General features: G+C 42.6%; 2 protein-coding genes across 32 annotated transcripts in view; one reads left to right on the top strand and one right to left on the bottom strand.

Annotated features, from left to right (window-relative positions):
- Positions 1-4,103, bottom strand: part of LOC121825151 (uncharacterized) — a 53,637-nt gene extending 49,534 nt beyond the window's left edge. For 9 of the 12 annotated variants that reach the window (XR_013047369.1, XR_013047368.1, XR_013047372.1 and 6 more), the window contains exons 1-2: positions 3,876-4,103; positions 2,974-3,081 (exon numbers count right to left, since the gene is read on the bottom strand). The gene's annotated coding sequence lies outside the window, so the exon portion shown is untranslated. The other 3 variants (XM_076559447.1, XM_076559446.1, XR_006067288.2) reach the window with 3 other exon arrangements.
- Positions 1-21,018, top strand: part of Slc8a1 (solute carrier family 8 member A1) — a 358,680-nt gene extending 337,662 nt beyond the window's left edge. For all 20 annotated transcript variants that reach the window (XM_076559437.1, XM_042267421.2, XM_042267419.2 and 17 more), the window contains one exon: positions 17,632-21,018. In XM_076559437.1, the coding sequence (XP_076415552.1) occupies positions 17,632-18,008 (377 nt within the window). In that variant the 3' untranslated portion in view covers positions 18,009-21,018. The remainder of the gene's footprint in view (positions 1-17,631) is intronic.
- The last annotated feature ends 763 nt before the right edge of the window (positions 21,019-21,781 follow it).

Genomic DNA, 21,781 nt, shown 5'->3' with positions numbered 1-21,781 from the left:
CTAGGCTAATTGGCAAGCTTGGGGTCCAGCGAGAGACCCTGACTCAATGAATAAGACAGAGAGGTACTGAGGAAGACTTCTGATGTCAACCTCAGGCCTTCATATGCATGCGTGGGTTCACATATGTGAACCCCTATGAAGATATACACACACACACACAGCAGGGGAAACATTGAAAATATGCCTGACAGAACTGCTGTGAGAATCACCTCTCTTTAAAGGACCTGGCACCAGGCAAAGCAGACACAAAAAGAAATGTTCGATCTCTTATTCTTCTCATTCATTCTGCTAGTTAAAAAGGTGAGTCCTCCCGGGGTATTTAGCCCCAGACCTATCAAAGCACAGATAACTACATAAATGATAGGCCGGTCCCCACTGACACAGTATGCTGGGGCTTTGGGTGAGTGGGAATCCCTAGGGTCTTTGTGTCCTGCAATTGTACTGCATCTTCGTAAGCTTCAGCCTCAGAACACTGGCACCTCAAGTCAGACACGCATACTCAAGGAGAACCACCCTACATTGTGTATGCATACCTAGTTAGATGATAAACATTTCCTGTCATTCCAAACGGTCCACCTGCTGCCTAGATTCCCCAGCGCCCACGGCTCCTCTGAGAGGCTACATTGTGGCAGGAATGTTTACTCTCCTGATACTCTAACATTAGACAGCCAGTGTCTTTACTACCAAGAAAGGTCAGAACTGCTCAAAAGGGACTGTCAGGCCTACAGTCAGGCTGGAGGCAAGGCCACCCAGGGACCATGCCAGAGAAGCTGCCCCAGGGCAGCATTAGTCACTCTGGTGGCTTTCCTAGAGACCCTGTCTTAACCCCTGGGCAGCCAGGAGCAGCCACCCACGGTTAAGTGATGTAACTGGAGTTGAAAGAAACTTAAAAGAGCAAAACTTGACAGAGACAGTGAAACAAAAGAAGGCTGGACACCAGATTTCCTAAGAACTGCTCTGTCGCCCATACCATGGCTGCCTTTGGCTCTAGAGTGAAACACTCAGCAAAAGAGAAAGTACAGAGATCCCGGAACATGTGTAAGCACCTGGGAGATCCATTTCAAAATTACTTGCAGCCTTTATTTTTTCTGCTTAGACGAAGAGTCTGCATTATATGTCTTTCAAGAAAACTTTCAAGCGTCCCATTAGCAGTTACTGAACTTAATTTTTCCCAACCCTGTAAAAACACCTGGTATTGAACACAAGGCTGGATGGTGACCAGGAGGAAGGCAATGACGTCATCTCTCAGGAGGTAGTGCAGGGAGCAGAGATCCTCAGCATGTGTCATGCCAGCCTGAAGCCTTGCCGAGGCTCTGGGTTAGAGCCCAATCGCATGCCAGCCAATTTCACTCAGCCTCATTAGAATCGCAGGATAAGAGGAGCTAAAAATATTCCATTCTGTCTTATCTGAGACTTAACATACTATACTCTCTGCCAGTCAAAGCAAGGGCATCAGTAGAAAAGAGATGCTATGTGTATATGTGTGCATGCTGATCCATATGTGCATGTCTTCGTATGCTTGAAATCCCGTTGTGATTCTTGGGTGTTTTGAGTGAATGTAAATCCCCACTTCTTTCTGTCCTAGGGACAAGTCACAAAAGGCAAATGTCATATAGAATAAGGACATCAGTCCCCTTAGCTCCCCGAAGTTCAACAAGTGTGCAGGCCTGTGACAAGTGACTTAGAATGATGCCTTGGTTGGGTTTCTCTTTCTTTCTCTTTATATTTGAAGACAAGATAATGAAAAATTTCAAAGACCACTTCTCTGTTCTTTTAAATTCAGGCCCGCCCATCCTACAATTTTAGCACTTTACTGAGGCATTACTTACAAACCTAAAATTCACACATTTGAAGAAATGTCCATAGTGACTGTTTAGTAAGTTCACTGGGTTATGCCATCTTTTATCCTACTCCTGTTTTTATGGCATTGAATGATCCCAATAAGGTCCCTCACTATTTACACATAATCTTGATTTCTTCCTTCAGCCTCAAGCAAACCTTCACACAGTTTCTGACTCTATTGTTCTGTCTTTTCCGAGTTAGCACTGAAGAAATGTCGATATAAAACTTGGGTTCTCCATCTTACTGTAATTGTCTTTCCTCAAATAGTACAGAAGAGTAGAATTTACCGCAAACTTTTAAAGGTGTCTAAAAGTTCTTCTCGCCTGACATCTTACAACTCAGTGTGGTGTTTTTCCATCTTTATTGCTTTGTACATCTGTAGATTGGAAGTCTTGAGAACAATCCAAATACCTTCTCCCCAGGAGTACTATTAACTCAGTCATTATTGTTTACAAGGGGGGAAACTTACACAGTGATGCATAAAATCAACACTGAGGAATCTCAGGTCACTCCCCCATGTTTAACGTTATATAAGTGTGAATGTCTTTGGTCAGTTCAGTCTGTTGATCAAAACACAGTGTCAAGGAGCCCCATGCCATTACTTTAGCTTTTCACGCTCCTCCTGGTGGCCCCAAGGTGTCACCCTTTTGGTCCTCTTATCAGTACAAATCCATCCCAACCATTAGGGAGAGAATACAGAAGCCAGGATTTATCCATCAGGAACCATTGGCATATTGCCCTATACAAAGAATTCTACACTGTTACCAAATGCCTAAGAAGAAAGAAACATTAGGTTATAAGAAGGTGTAATGTAACTATTTTACCATGTCGTGGACACACTGTGAGCAACAGAGTGAATTTAGGCTCATTGGCGTTTTTAGAAAAGAGGGCAAAAAACAATGCTCACTGAATTTGAAAGGCAAATCTCACACGTGGGTACAAAAGAATGTTGGTATCTATTTGGAATAATGCATGGTATAAATATGAAGCCATTGGGGCTTGCCATTTATGGGCAATGCCAGCTGGGTCCCATCTCTGCTCCCCCAGCACACAGACCTTACATTCTGCATAAACTTCATATTACTTGTTTATATACCCTGCTTCATTCTAAAAGTTAAATCCACAAAGTGCCTTCCTTCCATGATGTAGACACCTTTTCCAGCACACAATCCCAAAGATGCTTCAATTGGTAAGTGGCCATATTCAGATGACCTTCATTTAGCTCAGCAAATATAAATCCTGTATGTCAAGCACAAAAAGTGGATGGCTAATTTGTGCTCTGTTATTTGCTATCAGAAAACTGTATTATCCTTGTTTTCTTTTCTCTCTCCTCTGGAATCTGGGGGTGGGGTTGGTTGGGGGCGGCTTTGGGACATGGTCTCTCATAAATTACAAGCTATTATTAGGTTATCATAGTATAACATCATGGGTCAGGACAAATAGCAAAACCCTGTGCAGTTCCAAACAAAAATGATCCCCAATAGGGTCTGCAACCAGGCTCAGCAGAGGAGTAATAATGGCCTGCCGTTCCTGAGTTGTATTTACAAAACAGCAAAGAAATCACAGTTGTACAAAACGGTCATGAAAATGCTCTTCTTGCTGAGGCTTCGGATAGCTGAAACTGGCAATGAGAGCCCCCAAAGGTAGCTTGTCTGTCAAGTGGGGATCTGAGGGTAAGGACGCTTGTGTAGGAGTGAGCAGTTGCTATGGTCCTGCTCTAGAAATCCTTGGAGGTGCTACCTGCCCCAAGCTCTGTGCTTCTGGGGTCCTGCGTGTAGTCAGTAGAGAGAAGTTGATCCAGAAGAAGTTGCTGTCAGTACGTTTTCTAAAATCAAATATTGTTGTCCTGAGTCCGTGGTGGATTTTTATTGACAAGGAATAAGAATAAAAAAAATCTATAAAATTGCTTGCCTGACAAGACCCATATAACTAGGAAGCCTAAAATGATCTGTGAAATAACATGGCACTCTTCCACGAAAAAACTCATCTTTCTTCTGCACTCATCTTAAAGGCATTCAAAAAGAGGGCTGTACCTGTTTTCAAAGATATTCCAGGAAAGGAAGTGTCATACAAGCAGGGCGTGGCTTCAGGCTGCTCTGCATCCCTTCCCCTCATTCATTCTAGAAATCTCTCTCAAAGACCTACTAAGCACTAGGCAAAACTTCACAAGAAAGCAGTAGAGGGATGTAGGGAGCTCCAGGGAGTCTGTACCCCATTTCTGGGCATGTCACTTAAGTAATGAAGATAGAAGCTGTTGAGAAGAAAATAAAGCAAACTATGATGTCATAGAAGAGCCTTTATGTGGGGGTGGGGCACCATTTGAATAGGGCAGGTCAACTCCTTAGACCACTAATCATAGACAACTTATACGTAAGCCTTTAGCGTTCTCCCACGGACTTACACTGACAGGTCTAGTCTTTAAGGCTATGGGAACATACTACATTTCCTAAGCTTCCTATTTCATATAATGCCTTTGATCATTTAGTGTTTTCTTCTCTCTCTGAAAGCTACTACTCTCATTTCACGTCTACCACAGCTGCTCTCCCCAGTGCCCTGGATTTTTTCTCCCTAACCTCCTTGATTCCCCCCATACTAAATATTCTAGGTTATTTCTGGCTTTGAAAATATCCAAAACATGATCCCACCAAGGCATGAATTAATAATGATGATTTCCTAAGGGTAGACTATTTTAAATTAATACACACAACGGTGAAATGTTTCAACGTCAGCTATACTGGTGTCGTTTCATTGACTAGAAAGTAATTTTGTGTAACTTAATCACTTTAATACTCACAGACGCTCCAGAAGTTAGATAATACAGAGATTTATCAGTGCCAAACATGGGTCACGATCTAGGAAAGTGATGAGAAGATATTGTTTTCCCCTTGGGGGTGAGGGTGATGTAAAGCTAAGGGCAGCTGTCCAACTCACCTCATAATTGTTGGTGAAAGCAAGAAAAATCACACAACAGCTGTGTAAGTGCTCTGAAATGGACATGCACCTGTAAGATTAGATGTTTGCCAGCAGGCATTAAGTATCCAGGGCTATTGTTCTGGGTGAGTGGGAAAGGGACAGGTGGGTTCAACTCATTGGGTGTCCTGGGCATCCTGTGTAGCGTTTGTAGTACTAATTATACATCTAGAAGGATCCCAAGTATAAAGGCTGAAAGATGCAGGCATTGTGTTTCTTTCTCAAGTATCTCAAAGGCACAGATCTCTTAGCAAGCCTATAAAAGGTATTTGTCAGGTCAAGTGACGATGCAGAGCAATTCTGTGCAATGCAATCAACAGAACATACTGCTGGTCAATAAAATATAAGGTATCTGTAACACAGGATACGAAATGAAGACACAAGGAATCAGAGACACAGAGGCTCTCTGTTGGTGACGTTTCTTTAAGGGTCATGCTCCTCAGCTAAGCACAATGGTCCTAGCCTTTAATCCCTGTACTTGTGAGGCAGACATAAGCAAACCTCTGTGAATGGAAGGGCAGCCTGGGCTACATAACTAGTTTTGAACCAGCCAGGGCTATATGGTAAGATTTACCTGTCTTAAAAAAAGAAAAAATGATTTTTTTTTAAAGAAAGAAAAAAATCTGCTCTTCTTTGTAACTTGCCCTATCCTGGACACATTCCTGAACCTAAGCTCCAAGCTAAGCCCTGTTGGCCAGGATGCCCCCAATTTGGTCTCTTACACAACCCCCTCGTCAGCCTCTATACCCTTTTAAACATTTCCATTCTGTATGTTGTATGTATGATGCTTCCCATCTGCCTGGCTTAACTCTGACCATTGGAACAGCCAAAAGTACCAGAAAAAAAAATTCTTAAACCCAACTCTCATTTCTGCCTATATAAACTGTATCGCTTATAAGCCTATTTTTAGTGTCTATGTTTATTATGAGCCTTTTAATAACACAAATAACAACACATATCCTTTGTAAATAAAACAGGATATATTAATGAGCTGTGAAATATACAGTCTCACCATCAACTAACATTCCGGCAGCTTTCAAATTTTACATTTCTGTAATGTTTAAAGAAATTGCACAAAAATACTCACACAAGCCTATCTGACTTATTGACCCACACTTTTTAAACGAACTAATCTTACATGTATCACATGACCTGCTTTGTCACTGAATAATAGTGTGTCATGAACACTTAGAGTACTCTTATGATTTTGAGTTGTAAAATATTATATGAAGCAACCATTTATTTTATCAAAGATATTGGACAAGTCGGTTTTCCCAATTTTCCTCTAACATTAAAAACTCTGCATTAAGGAAGACTTTACATAGAGTTATACACCTGCTCGACTTATCCCCAACTTTAGTTCCGTTTCTAAATCTGCAGAAGTGCTGGAACGGTGCGTGAGCTCTTAGGCTTTTGATGGGCACCTGTGTTTTTAGCTCACATAGTTACATACACTTATGCAGGAATGAGCTAATTCCGGGATCCACACCAAATCACAGCCAAACGGGAACTCAACACTTAAATCACCAAAACTTTTCAGCATCCCCTCCAGAACACCTGTCCTTGAATGTCACCTGCCTGCTCCCATCCAAGCGCTGGCTGATTGTGGTTAAACACTGACGTCTTCTGTTTGTTGCCTCTATTTGCTTACCTTAAGTAGTGTCTATATTTATCCAGACTTAAAATGAAGATGGTTTGAGTCCATCTGGGTGGAATAATTATCCCCAGGACAAAGGAACATGCTGGGTGTCTCATGTGCTATCTAGATTCACAGGGTCAATTGCTACAGTAACTGAGCTGACCAGGAAGTTCCATCACAGCCCTATAGGTGAGAAGAGGAGACAGGTGGGGGTGGGTGGATGAAAGTACCGTTTCTCCATCAGATCCTTGGCAGTTACCTCTAGCTCGATCAAGACCCCTAGCTCCAAGCCACATGATTTTCCCACTCTAGACTGGGACTTGAAGCAGAGATGACTTGAGAGGATTCAAGGAGATGATAAGTGTTCCAGAATTATAACAAAAGCATAGGAGTAAAAGGGTAGGCTTGTACACAATGACGGTAGGGCAGGTGAATAGCCAGGCGGTGGTGGCACCACACGCCTTTAATCCCAGGACTCGGGAGGCAGAGGCAGGCAGATCTCTGCGAGTTCGAGGCCAGCCTGGTCTACAAAGTGATATACATGGTGTCCCGGGCTGCACACAGAGAAACCTTGTCTCAGAAAACAAAGGAGAGAGAGAGAGAGAGAGAGAGAGAGAGAGAGAGAGAGAGAGAGAGAGAGAGAGAGAGAGAGAGAAACTGGGCCTGGATTATCTTAGAAACAGAAAGTGAGTTTCTATATCACAAACCAGTTGGCATGAGATGACAACTAGTAATGCCCCTATGTGTTGGAGACCCAAATGTGTTTGCTTTTCCCTTTTCAAAATCAGCCAAATGCTGCTGAATTAATTCAAACTGAATTTGTACTCTGATAGACTCCATGTTACTAAGTTTCATAGTAAAAGTCATAGAATCATGCTTCAAATGTAGAATTATGAGAACCCTGGTGCTATTTTAAAAATAGGTTTACTTATGCCTGTTTGGGGGTATTGCAGAGAAAGACAACATAAACGTGATCTGAGAAAAGCCAGAAATCAAGGACTGAGCAATGACTTTGATGTCAGTTACTGCTCTTCTAATGTTCTAGAAGAACAGAGAGCCTTCCATGAAAGCAGCTCCCTCGTAGCCTGTTTCTAGCCCTTTTCAGTATAGTGTTTTGCTTAAGAAGCTGGTGCTTCCACAGAAAATGATTTTATTCATTTTCTTTCTCATGCACAGCCATTGTAACATTGGGTAGTTATAGTTGATGGCACATGAGATAAGGGTTCCTGGTATTTTCTTTCAGCTCTTTTCAGTTTTATGATGTGTCTGTGGTCTAGCCTTTTCAGTTGCCCCCCCCCAGGACTGATGATGAAGAAATCTGGCCTCCAACCAAAGCCCTATGTAACAGGTCTCTTTTTGTCCTGCCAGCCAGCTCCCAAATAACAACACAGAGGCTTTTTATCAATTATGAAAGCTCAGCCTTTAGCTTAGGCTTATTCCTAGCTAGCTCTTAGAACTTTAATTAACCTACTTTTATTAATCTATGTGCTGCCACGTGGCTCATGGCTGTAACCTCTCTTTCTGTGTGTCTTGTTTGTTTTGTGCCTCCTGGCATCTCTCATGTGCCTCTGACACCAGCCTGCCTGGGAGACTGCAGAACTAGGAATCCATATCTGGCTTCTTGTTCAGAACTTTTCATAGCTTTTTCAGCCCCTATGTTTGGATTTTTGAGCCCTACATTGGGTACCAGATATAACATTTTTCTTTTATTGGTTTATTAATAAAAAAAATGATCAGAAGTCAGATTTGAGGTAAAACCTGATAGATTCACAGAGTGACAGAGAAAATGATCAGCAAACTCTAATCTCCATCCTTCTCTGCTCCAAAAGGCCTGCCCATCTCCTTTGGGCCCTCCATATTCCTCTTGTGTGTCCATGTCCCCTGAGTCCCCCAGAGAACTCTGTGGTCCACTCCTGCCAGCTAAATGTGGCCTGTGCCCTCTGAACCAAGGCCCAACTCCATTGGCCGTCTCAGAGTGAAAACACAAGCAAATCTCCTACAACACCCCTGCTCCTTTGTAATGAATCTCAGCTTCTCCTCCCATTGGTAATGTAACTTTGGGCACATTCCTTACTCTTTGCACTTTATTTGTCTAATCTATAAAATAGAGGTAATTATAGGTGTACACATTATAGGGTGGTCTACATTAAGTGGGAACCCATGTATAATGCTTAACCTAGTAAGCCCAAATAAATGTTCACTATTGTCTCCATTGCTACTATCATTTCTAGACATCACAGACCAAAATACATTCTCCCATCATCCTACAGAAAATCTATTAGCCCCAAATCACCTTATTGAAGGAAACTGTGATGAATTCCATCACCATAATGTCTGTTATTGATGGAACAAAAAATTCTGAAAACGTAATAATAGATACTAGAGTTTTGGGGGTTTTGTTTTTGTTTTCTTCCCCCCACTCCCCCACAACTACCACCTTCCAGGTACCGGGCTAGGCCTTTTTACATTGCTTTGTAAGATCACTCTTTAGCATCCATACAAATGAGCGCTTACATTTTACCCAATTTACAAACGAGGTTTCAGAGGCCTTTGAGATCAATTATCCTGAATTAGCATAGTCAGTTCATGGAAAAAGAGAGCAGGGCCAGATCCGTCTCCACAGCTTGGCTCCTTGCTACCAAAACTGGATTATGTAGATCACGTCAGTTAGGACCAGGGTTCCTCCGTAGTAATAGTGGCCACCCACAGAGTTACACTGATTCAAGTGAACCTACCAGCCACCTCCCTTAGCCTCCACTTGGTAAATAGCTCCGTGATAAACAGACATCATCATCGTTCAGCTGCCTGCCCATAGAGTTTAAAAAGAGCCAAAGGGCCTCTCTCACATCAGTGTACCTCACACCCCTTGCTTGATCAAATACGTATTGGAATTTGGAATTTCAGACATTGTTGTAGCTGGAGAGCTTCTCCCCAGGTCCCACCAATCCCCCCCCCCCCACCGCAGTACCACAACCCACGTATAAAATAATCACTCAGACACTTATATTACTTATATACTGTATGGCCATGTCAGGCTTCTTGTTATCTACTTTTTCTATCTTAAATTAACCCATTTCTATTCATCTATAAGTTGCCATGTGGCTCGTGGCTTACCAGTACCTTACACCTCGCTTGTCATGGCGGCAGCTCGCAGGTCTCTCTCTCTCTCTCTCTCTCTCTCTCTCTCTCTCTCTCTCTCTCTCTCTCTCTCTCTCTCTGCTTTCCTGTTCCCTCAATTCTTCTCTCCGTTAGTCCCGCCTACACTTCCTGCCTGGCTCTTGGCCAATCAGTGTTTTATTAATTAACCAATCAGAGCAACACATTTGCCATACAGAACATCCCACAGCACATTGTTACTTATATAAGTCACTTTTTTATTTTTTGCAATGAACAAATGGGACTCAAAAGAGAGGGTACCAAGGCGGCAAGCACACATAGTCCGGTCTACTTCAGACCCACATGAAAGTCTCCAGAGACAGCAAGAGAGGACTAGCACTGGTTTTCTGTAAACTAGACTAGTTTATTCAGGGTTTCTTTAGAACCCAGAGAGAAGACGGAGTGGGTGACCAAGAAATTTAAATAAATAAAGCAATTCCCATTCCAAGTAAGCCATCAGGGTCATTTTAAAGATTCAAGATGGGGCTGAAGAGACAGCTGGCTCAGCAGTTATGAGTGTGCACTGTTCTTAAAAACAAACAGTTCTGGGCTTGGGGATTTAGCTCAGTGGTAGAGTGCTTGCCTAGCAAGCCCAAGGCCCTGGGTTCGGTCCTCAGCTCTGGAAAAAAAAAAAGAAAGAAAGAGAAAAGAAAAAGATAAACAGTTCTGTTCCCAGCATTCACATCCAAGGGCTCACAACTGCCTGCAGCTCCAGCTCAAAGGGGCCTGGTGGTCTCTCAACCTCTGCAGATACTGCAGTCATGTGCAAAATCCCCCTTCCCACATGCACACAATTAAAGAAATACAAATAAAATCTTTTAAAAATTAAAATGCTCAGAATATTTATTCAGCAAGGAAAAAAATAGAGCCAGGGATTTTTTTACCAAATTTTACCAAATGCCAGGAACTTAGGAGTTCCACGGAGGAAGAGACTAGGATCCTCTCAAGAATTTATGAACATTTCACTTAAAACTACCCTGTCTGAGTGCAGTAGATTGGAGGATTGCCATTTTCAGCTGAGAATATGTATCAAAGTATACTTTGGAAAGATGATTAAATTGTTTGTGCTCTTCCTTTTCTTCATTTTGTGTACCCTGAAATATATAAACTCCCTTTATTTCCCTCTTTGAATGGGAATTTCTTTCTTTGAGCTTTAACTCCAGAGCGTCAGATATGTGGTAGGAAATCAAAGGCCCAGGAGTACCTTTGCAAAATGCTCATGTTCATGTTAACATATCAAAATGAGAATTAATTTGTCATTTGATAGCAAAGGCAGCTCACTTTGCTGGTGATATCAGAGCCATCCCATCAGAAATCTTGCCGGTTTAGCCTAGGGGAGTTGCCTGTCTTCCTTTCAGGGAGGAAGAAGCCATGGACTCCAGTGGCTAATGCTTGTGAAACCTTTAAAACGGTCCGTGCTGTGACCCTGCCCCAGACTAGTAAGCAGAGTCCCAGGGAGCCAGCAAGTTACCCTTTCCCAAAGTCCTCCTGCTGATTCCAATTTGCCCCTGGGGATAAAAATGACAAACAGCAGGAGCTTTGATCTTGACAACATGCAACCTCTTGAGTTTTTAGTGACCATCTCCATATCTTTCTCAATCTCTTTAAGGACAGATTTTATAGGCAGAAAGTTTCCTTTCTCATCTCCACCCTTGACTTAGCTTGTACAATTCTTTTCCTTAGTCAAAGTTAATCGGTCAGTTGTAACTCTCTGGTTTCTGGCACTCTGCTTGAAGGCTAAATATGGATTGCTTTCATGTGAACCAGTGAAATGGGGGGAAGGAATCCATATTTACTTGGGGATATAAATGTCACAACTAACTCTAACCAGAAGCTAAAGCCTGTTTATGTCTGGCTAGCCATAACAGAAGAATTAGCACCAGAATAGATTATTTCTGCCTGAATTCTTGAGAGGGAGGCAGAGGACCAGGAAGGGAGAAAAGGACAGAGGAGCATGCATATGTATGTAATGCTTAAACAGCGCCTGCATTACAGCCATTTGGAAGATGGCAGGCTTAGCCAGATCTCTAATGACTTTTGATGACTTAGGTCTTCTGAAACTCTAAAACTAAGCATTGCTTTCATTTGTGAGAATAATTTTTATGTGATCATATTTAAAAGCAGGAGACTGTAAAGTTGCAAAGTTTCTTTGACAAAAGGCGTTTGTTACGGCTCCCAAAAGTTTAGAAGCATCAGCATGAAGACTGGCGGCTCCCTACGGCTCCCCTACACTATAGAGTCTCTGCTGCTTTGTAGAATCAGCTAGTGATATTAAGCACTCATTAGATTCCATTGGTGATGACTCACTTCCCTTCAAAGCCTCCAGGTAGATACACTCTAACTTTCTCCTCTAGGAAGAGGAGTCAGAATCTAGTTCATTTAGGAAGATCCCTCCCCTCCCTTCCCACCACCACCACCGGCTTTTCAGGGTAGCTGTGCAGAAATACTGGTTTTTTTTTTTTGTTTTGTTTTGTTTTTTTTTTAAAAAAAAAAAAAAAGCACAAAGCATAACTCAGGGTGAGATTACGGTTAGGCAGCCCCGGCACCTCCACCGGGGCCACCCAAGTTGTTTTTACGAGCAAAATGACTATCGTATCTGGGGCATTGAGATTTCCAAGAGAAACCAGCTGCTTCCTCCCCACCTCTGATTCGCTGCTTCCCCAGAACATCGGCATCCATGCCTCCCAGCAGGACCCCACACTGTGGGCCCTAGCAGCCTGTCCTCTTATTTCAGAATCATAGAACTGTGGCTCTCTCGCTGTGGGACTAAAGCACTTGTTTAAAAAGGTATATTCCTAAATCTTTTTTTTCTATAGGGCTTAAGTAAATTAGCCTAGAGTGGATCCCAAATATACATTTTATAAAGCAAAGGTTTCCGCATACGTCTGAGGCCAGTAATGTGAAAACACTACTAAAATGAAACACAGCCTTTGAGACAAAGTTTCCTCTGTCCCATTTCTGCTGTAGCTTCCCACATAAAGGCGGGAGATAATACATTTACCAATACTTTCTACCTAATGTTAAAAGATACAAGGCTGGGCTGTGTGGTTTAATTTCATTATAAAACTAATAACATCTTGCTCAGTGCACAGGGCTTCAGGTCTGAACATCTTCCTTCCTTGAATCGCCAGCACTTTTCAGGGAAGCAGTTGGTCACCTCTAAACTGTAGAACAAATCCCACAGCGAAGCTTAATGTGCTGGCATAGTGTGTGGACCAACCAATAAACAGCAGTGTTAGCGGTTTAGAGCTCTTCTGGATTCTTCATCGTAGATGAGGAAACTGTAACCGGAAGGGGTATGGCTTACAGAGGAGCCTTCCGATAGCTGCAAGAGTATTTCCCTGGTGAGCCGCCTCCTCTTTTGACACCGCGAAACCTCCATACCTCATGGACCGTGTCTTAAGAGTGTCCACAGTCTGTATGTGCTGAAGGAGAAGTAACTGCTGTGGATGATTGATTGATTGATAAATAAAACACTGATTGGCCAGTAGGCAGGACCAGAAAAACTCTAGCTATAAGTAACCGTATCCCCACCATGAATCTGGGCTCCAGAAAAGTCCCTCCTAAGTAGAAATCACTTTGGAACTGGGCGGTTGTCTTCAAACAATAGAGAATAAGATCAACTCTCTGAGGTGAGGTGACACTCTTGAATTGTAACAGAGAAGCCTATGTCCCACCTGTGACATTGTAAGGATGGTCATTTCCAAGAGAGATGTCTAAGTAACTATAAAGTTGAAGAGATCCAGGTTAAGAAAAAATAAGTCCTGGAAGAAAACAGGGAGTTATTCTTGTATGCTGACCTGATGTCTTGGCCAAGGCTATATAAAGTGAACTGGAAACAGCTCTACAAAGGACAGTTATGACCTAACTTTCTGATGTGGGGTTTAACTCCTGGAAACCTTCCTTCCCTCTTCCTGATTTATGGTCATACAGGCTAAGAGGACTAAATGTTGTAGACTTTACAACTAGGTTACAACTCATTGGTGCTCAAGATGGGAATTATAGCATGAGAAGCTGGCTGGGGGTATGCATGTGTAAAAGTAGATGTATGCCGTCATCAACATGTCTGAATATATGTGAATGGCAATGGAAATCTCATTCCTCTGTGTTTAGTGAACCAACCTCCCAACATTACCTCCCTTCTAAGACCAAGGCAGTAGTTGTTTCTTGGCTTTTTCTTTGCAGATCAGCACTTGTCTTGTTCAACCACAGTCAGGTTATAAGCTCAGTGCTCCGGGTAGGGTTTATCACACTCTAACATATGGTGTGTGAGATGCTGTTCTGTGCACAAAGCACCAAAGAAGCAATAGAGGATGATTTGGGAAGAGCCCATTGCATGGCATTTGGAAACCTAAGCAATGGCTAGCTATCACAGTCATGATTAATGATTTGGATTTGCATCCATTCTTTCAATGTTATTACATAGCTCTGAATTGAAAATAAAAATAGACAAATGGCCCAGTGAATAACCCAGGTAAATAAAACCGACCAGACTCAAGGAGGCCCAGAACATGTTTTATTTATGCAGCAATTTGGTAATCTGGGCTCCTAATTGTCAGGGACTCTAGAGAAAAGTATTTGAAATCAGAACCTGTTGTTACAAATTGGAATGTTCACACAATATTCACATAAACAGGCTATTGAAAAATAGCAATACTGGAAATTGCCACAGAACTTGGCACGCTCTCCAACCCAGCAAACATGGCCAGCTTGGGTGGTCAGCTCCCCTGGATACCTGAATCTTTGACTATATTCTTTCCCCTGCAGAGTGGACGAGGTAGGACCCCCTGGAACCACATATCAGGGGAGGAGGGCTGCTTTGGAACCTGTCCCTGCATCAGAAGGGAATCTCTCCTCCTCCAACTGCCCCACCTCACTTGGTTGGCCACCTGTCACCACCAGACAGTGATGGCAGCAAGGTTCAGGGACTCCCCAGTAGCCACTTCTACCCTAAGCTGCTTTCTCCCACCATGGCCTCTTGATTCTTTATCTCTTTGTTCCATTACACTGGCTGCCCTTGGAGAAGAAAATCATAAACTTTGTTTCTTTTAGGCAGCTTCAACATCAGCAGCTCCAACGACTTTTGATAATGAAATGCAGAGACCATTAGGATGTGTCTGGCTTGCTTTATCCCCCCATCTCCGAGGCTCCTGATTGAGCTGCTCTGTGTAATGGCAAACACAAAAGAAGGCAGAGCAAATCCAAAAGGTGGATTAGTAGATGGTCTGTGCCCTCTCAGGCTTCTTCCCCTCGAAACAGAGGAAGCTGTTTAATAAAAACCTGCTTCAAAATTTCTGGGTAGAAGGAACAAAGGGACTTGTAACAAATTAAGAAGAAAGAAACCTTTCCTCTTCCTGAGATAAGCAGTGTGGTGTGGGCTGGGAATGGACCCTGAAATCATGTTGGCCTAAAATTTTTTCTTCTGTCCAGGACCCTTATCCAAGAGGCATAAGATGACATCAAAGATTCCAGAATTACAAAAAAAAAAAAAAAAAAAAAAAAAAAAAAAAAAAGGAATAATTGCACCTAGCTATCAGACCATGAGAGGGTTAAATGAGGATATACACATAATTTGTGTACGTTATAGGGTGTACATAGTGCTTTTCTTCATCTCTTTAGTTTTAGAAGACACAAAAAAATCTACCATCCATCATAGATAGTAATCACAGTCAGTAAAACGGGCCCTTAGGGCTGACCAGCTACTGTAGTTGGAAGTTTTCCTGTGTCCCTGTGGACACAGGAAACTTGACACCAGCTCAAGACAAATCTCTCACCCACCAGTCCCAGAGCTGCTTGGATCCAAGTAAATACACAGAGGCTTATATTATTTACAAACTGTATGGCCAATAGCTCAAGCTTATTACTGACCAGCTCTTACACTTAAATTAACCCATAATTCTTATTTATGTTTAGCCAGGTGGCTTGGTACCTTTTCTCAGTTCTGTCTTCACATCTTGCTTCTTCTGTGTCTGGCTGGCGACTCCTGACTCAGTCTTCCTCTTCCCAGAATTCTCTTCTCTCTTTGTCCCGCCTATACTTCCTGCCTGGCTACTGGCCAATCAGCATTTTATTTATCAACCAATCAGAGCAACACATATTCACAGCATACAGTACATCGCACAGCAAGCTCCCCTTTAGAAAGAATATGATTTACAGGCACAGTAGGCTCTGGTCAACCTAAATAACTTCCTTCCCCATTACAAAGCAGCAGAACTATAAGATGATATGAACATACACGCTTTTCACATGGTTCCCATGGAAGTTTATTCATAAGGGTATTGATGACAGAATAGGAGCAGAAAGAAGACATTGATTCAAGTATCACATGGTTACTTGCCTGCCAGAGCCTGTGAGGCACCCATGGGGCTCAGAAGCTGGTAATCCTACAATACTCACCATCACTAAAGCTACAAATGGGAATTCAATATGCGGCCATTATGGACATCCATTTTGAGCGTGTTGCTCATGGTTCTTTACAGGGACAATGAGTGTGTGTGTGTGTGTGTGTGTGAGAGAGAGAGAGAGAGAGAGAGAGAGAGAGAGAGAGAGAGAGAGAGAGAGTGTGTGTGTGTGTGTTATAAATGTGTATGTGATAGAGAGTGTATGTATGTGGAGAGGGTTCATGGCATCTCATGGGTGTGGAAATTGAGGACGACAACTTTGGAGAGTTAGTTTTTTACACAGGTTCCAAGGATTGAACTCAGGACAGCAGGCTTGCACTGCAGGCACCTTTATCCACTGAGCCATCTCACCAGCCCTGAAAAAAAAAAAAATCCTCATTGTCAGGAACTGGGCATCACACAGGCCAGAAATGGCATATCTTCCTGATTAACAAGTGGGGCCATAGTTCAACCCATCCCAACTTGTGAACTAATCCAGATGACTCTAGTTAGGTTATCTCTACAAAACAACAAAAAGCTACCTACCCTGACCAAGAAGTGTAAATAGCATTTTCCATATCTTCTCCCATCTTAAAAATAGCAAGTCTAAGTGAGTATTAGTATCCCATTCCACAGATGAACAACTGAGGCCTAGGGTCACAAAGTTCATCGTAAAGGAGGATTAGAAACCTCTTGTATGCTAATAAGCTATTGCTATCCAAAAACTTGCCCTCTAGTGATCCATGACATCTCTGTCTTCACAAAATGGCACAGTGAAGAGTGTTGGCCAACAGAGAGCTTCGAGGATACCTACTGGTGTCTGTGGCATGGCAAGGGTTAAGATGGTACAGTGAACAAGTGTGAATCTTGAAGGCAGGAGGCAGATGCCCCAAATTCACCATCACTTCTTCTTAGCCGTGTGACATGGTGCCTGCTGTGTGTGTATCATCTTTAGGCCTCATTTCATGACCTATTATTATTATCACAATCAATACTGTCAAACAGGTGAACCTACTTTCCTATTCTTGGGGCTGTAGGCAAATGTCAGCTATGATTACAGTCTGATGCTTTTCAGTTGCAGTATTGACTTGCTCCTTGATCTTAGGAAACTCTCTCCTGACACGTTAGCCCGCTCATCTGTAAGCAATAGCTGCTGATCCAGCATTTTAGTAATACCCTCCAGCAACCGTTTCCAACACGTAGTGACCTAGAAATCTTTGCGGGATTCTGTGAAAATAGATTTCTCGGCCCCAGGGATTATGACCAAGAACAGCTGGATGGAGCCTGGCAATAGTCAGTCTTTTGAAGGCCCCCATTGGATTTTGATATAACTTGGGCTATGAACACTTCAGAAAGAAAAAAACAACTGCCATGTAAGCCTAGTAGACAAAGAACTATGATGTCTGTGGATAAAGAAATTGACTCACAGGACTTTCTCTGTTGGTAACACAGGCAGCACCAAGCCCTTGACTCCTGATGTCTATACTCTGTTCTTTTGACCAGAAGACTGACTCAAAGAGACACAACAGACTACTCTGGGCTTGAGTCTAGACTACACAGTAGAAGCTCCTGGCACCCCATGGGCATGCATGTGAGGTTAACTCAGCGTCATGGCCTGTTTTCTTTTTCTTCTTTGTGTTGCAGACACATTTGCCAGCAAAGTAGCAGCCACCCAGGACCAGTACGCAGATGCATCCATCGGCAACGTCACCGGAAGCAATGCTGTGAACGTCTTCCTGGGGATCGGCGTGGCCTGGTCCATTGCTGCCATCTACCACGCAGCCAACGGGGAACAGTTCAGAGTGTCACCTGGCACCCTCGCTTTCTCGGTCACGCTCTTCACCATTTTTGCATTCATCAATGTGGGGGTGCTGCTGTATCGGCGGAGGCCAGAAATAGGAGGTGAGCTGGGTGGGCCCCGGACTGCCAAGCTCCTCACATCCTGCCTGTTCGTGCTCCTGTGGCTCTTGTACATTTTCTTCTCCTCCCTGGAAGCCTACTGCCACATAAAAGGCTTCTAAAGGAACGATCAGATATAGTAAATTTATATATATACATATATATACATAAAAAAATTATGTATAATGAACAGAGGAAACTGACATTGGTCATGTTCACTTAACCTGCTGATGGAATCCAGCTTCAAGAGCATACTCTGTACTAGGGCGGAAGTCAGAAACCACCATCTCCCTCCCATTCCCGGGGCATCATCGTGTTGAACAAGGCGTGGAGGCAGGGCCATCTTGCATCTCAGCCTAGAAGGGCTGGACTCTCTCCAAGTTCATAAACCGTTAAGGTTTTTATTTGTTTTTCTTGTTTTGTTTTGTTCCCGATGGGGCCGGGGAGGTGGTGGTTGGCATTTGGTTCAATTTGGTTTTACCTTGTTCCGTTTGGAGAGCTAGGATCCTACTTCTTTTTATGGGAAGCGGTGATCCACCCCAAGGTGAATGGAAGTCATTACGATTCTCTCCTCACCGCCTCCAAACACTTTACACATTACTTTGGATTAAGGAAGGAGCTGGGCATGGAAGAAGAAAGAAGCCACGTCTTTACTATATTACCAAATTTTTCTGCTTATCTCTGAGATGTGAACAGAGGCGAACTGCCTCAAGGAAGCAAAGCATGGGAACTGAAATGGAGCCAGGAAAAGCAATGGTTCTAGACGTAGCTAAGGAAATGGTGCCTGGCAGTCTTGTTCATCAGGCACAGGGATAACGTGCCTAGATTCCCAGGAACACACAGAACTCTTCATCCCTTAACCTCTTGAGCTCTGAACTGTGATTAGCAAGACCTTTATTCCTTCCAGCCCAGCTAATTCCCCAGGTATCCCATCCCAGACCTCCTCCTGCCCACCACCCAACCCCCTGCAAGCAGGAAGATTAACCCCATCCAAAAAAAAAAAAAAAAAGAAGAAGAAGAAAGAAAAAGAAAGAAATCATCATCCTTTTGGTCATCACATGTGTCCAGGTCCCACATTGCTGTTGCCTGGGATTTTTCCATCCGTTTTATTTTCCATGGCTTGCACAATCCTGTTCCAGTCATGACTGAACATTTGCCCTCCTTCATGTGCCTGTTTGGGAATGTTGTTGTGATCCCCATTACACAGTGCATGGACAAAAAAAAAAAAAAAACAAAACAAATAAAACAAAGAGTATCTGTATATAGTAGCGTATAGCAAATACCGTTCTCCCATTCAGCGACGTTGATTGGACATTGAAGACGTATGTGAGTTTTCTTTTCACCTGAGTTGTTACTTTTGAGTTGTTACTGAGTTTGAATACCAGTAGGGGGGAAAAAAAGAAAAAAGAAAATGGCTTAATGTTCATGAATCTGCACGTTCATTTTTAAGAAGCAATAATTGTCCCTGTGAGGAGAGATTAATTATTGAGAGGACCGCAGGAAAACTACAGAGATCTCCATGGGATGTTAGCCATGTAGAACGTATCAGAGGCCTCCAAGATTCACCCATCATTAATTCGGGCAGGCCAAAGAGAGAGGCTGGGGAGAAAAGTGGATGCTTTGGATGTGCCTGGACTTTGAGAGCCACACTTTTTCCCACACTACCCCTCCCCCAAAGTATTTATTGCACATCTGCTCTGTCTGGCACAGAAGGTGGATAGTGCTACTTCGTTTTATTTTTGTATGTAGAAGGCCATTTTGAGCCCTGCTTCATTCACCTTCCAGACCCTGAATTCATTAGCAGGAAAGGAAACCAGGGTGACCAGTAGGCCCCCTAAAGTCCCCTGTGTGTGACAAAGAGGAGATGAATCAAAGGGACTGGACCGAGGCCTCCTCCCTGGAGGATTACACTGGGGATTGTTAACCCTTTGAAGGAAACAGCTCTTTCTATTCAAAAATACCAAAGAGCAAAGTAAAACCCAACATTCCAAAAGTAGTGGTGGCTTCACCCATCTTCTCAGAGACTTCTCTGAGACCTCTGTGGCCCTTTGCATTGATTCAAAGATACTTAAGTAAATGTTGCTGAGACCTCCTTTCTCTTCTTCCGCTGTGATCGTAACTGTCCATTATTTAATAAACATTTTAGTGACTGAGTGAATAGTTAGATACCTGTTACCCATTCAATAGGCCAGGTAATATACTACCTCCTGGTAGCTGAACAGTGACCAAGACAGCCCAGATTCCCACCCCCAGGAGGTATGTAGTGGATGGGATTCCTATTCAAATAGTAAGAGTTGACCTAACCATACTGAGAGGGTTTATCTTGCAAGAGAAAAAATAATTATGACTTCTTTTTAACACAATCACATTAAAATTGTACAACAAAAGCAGTTGACCAAATGCTCATGTTTTTTTCTGGAAAGAATGTAATGTTTAGCTTTGGAAAAGTATTCTTCAGCCTTGGCCAACTGGTAGGTTTGTTTATCTTCCTACTTTAGACCAGGCAGGGTAATCATGGTGGTGACCAAAATCACTGAGAAGACAGGGTTAACCTGTTTTTAATCTATGTGGCAATGATACCTTTCCATAACAAGATACCACAGCCCACCAACATTGGTGACACTGGTGACCCTTGGAGATACATTCTAACCCATCTTGTTTTGATTTTTTTTTAACTTCATTTTAGATTTTAAAAGTGGAAAGCTAGCCTAGAACTACTCAGTAAATACAGTCCAAGTATATACATGATTAAAACATTAGAAAGGTTTTTCACTGTTTTGTTTGTTTGTTTGTTTGTTTTTTACATTCCATCTTTGGAATGCCAATTATCCTGTAGTGAATTTTCACAGAGAACTTCCCAAGAAATTCTTGCTGTTGGTCAGTTTCAAGTTCAAGTTTTTTGGTTTGTTTGCCTGTTCAGTCTTCATGCTGTAGGGAAAATATAATTCTGGATGTTCAGGGTTGTTAATTATTATGTGTAAAATGATTTCATCTTATTTGTTTGATTATTTTATTTTGTGTGTATTGTGCACAGCTGTAGGAGGACAGGCACTCACAGTGCTGTTCCTTAAAATTGGTACACATTATTGACACGGAAAAAAATAATAAAGTTTCTAATTGTTTGTGATTTCATCACCAGCGGCACAGCATAGTCTGTTCTGTGGAATGCCTCCCCTCATGATCACCTACTCCATTCTCCATTGCTTGTTTTTATGTTCTGAAGAAATAAAGACCAAAAAGGGATCAGTGTGCCCGTGGTATCCTCATCCATGGGAAAGGAGACAGCCAGAATTCAGGGTCGAGCAACCATCAGCTCTTTGGTCATGCAGTGTTCTCATTTAAATGTCCCAAGAGTGGCACATGGAGTCTGAGTGTCTGTCTGTCCTGTGATACTGTGATCAACATTGGATGTGCCTTGTTTCCATTGCTTTCTCACCTTTTAGTTTAACTCTATCTTCTTGCTTTTGGCACCCAAGAACATGGACTCAAACTATGAATGGTCAGGCAACTTTCAGCACACAGCACGGTATACGAAAGCCCATCACAATGGTTATTGGAAGAAAAGTTACTTCCCAAGGGGACAAGCAGCTTGCCCACTTGGTATTATGTATTATATTTCTTCTTGCTCCCAGTATAGCTTATGCGTTATGTTATTAATTTCTGGCTCTATGAATTGTATAAATTACTGGGTTTCCTGTCTCATACAATCAAAAGAACACAGAAGAGGTGACACCAGACATAGAATAGGAATTATGGGGAAAAGAAGAGTGCCCTCTTACCGTGGTAGATTCTCGACAGACGGTAGGTGCATGAAAATGACACTCTGTTCATCTGATCATCTTAAAGATTCCCACAGAATCTTTCATCACAGCTTCGTGTGGGCACGTGTGGCACA

This window comes from Peromyscus maniculatus, chromosome 22 (assembly GCF_049852395.1).
Source record: "Peromyscus maniculatus bairdii isolate BWxNUB_F1_BW_parent chromosome 22, HU_Pman_BW_mat_3.1, whole genome shotgun sequence".
Classification (NCBI taxonomy): Eukaryota; Metazoa; Chordata; class Mammalia; order Rodentia; family Cricetidae; genus Peromyscus; species Peromyscus maniculatus.
The sequence above is the reverse complement of the archived record's forward strand: the minus strand, read 5'-3'. Positions and strand labels throughout refer to the sequence as shown.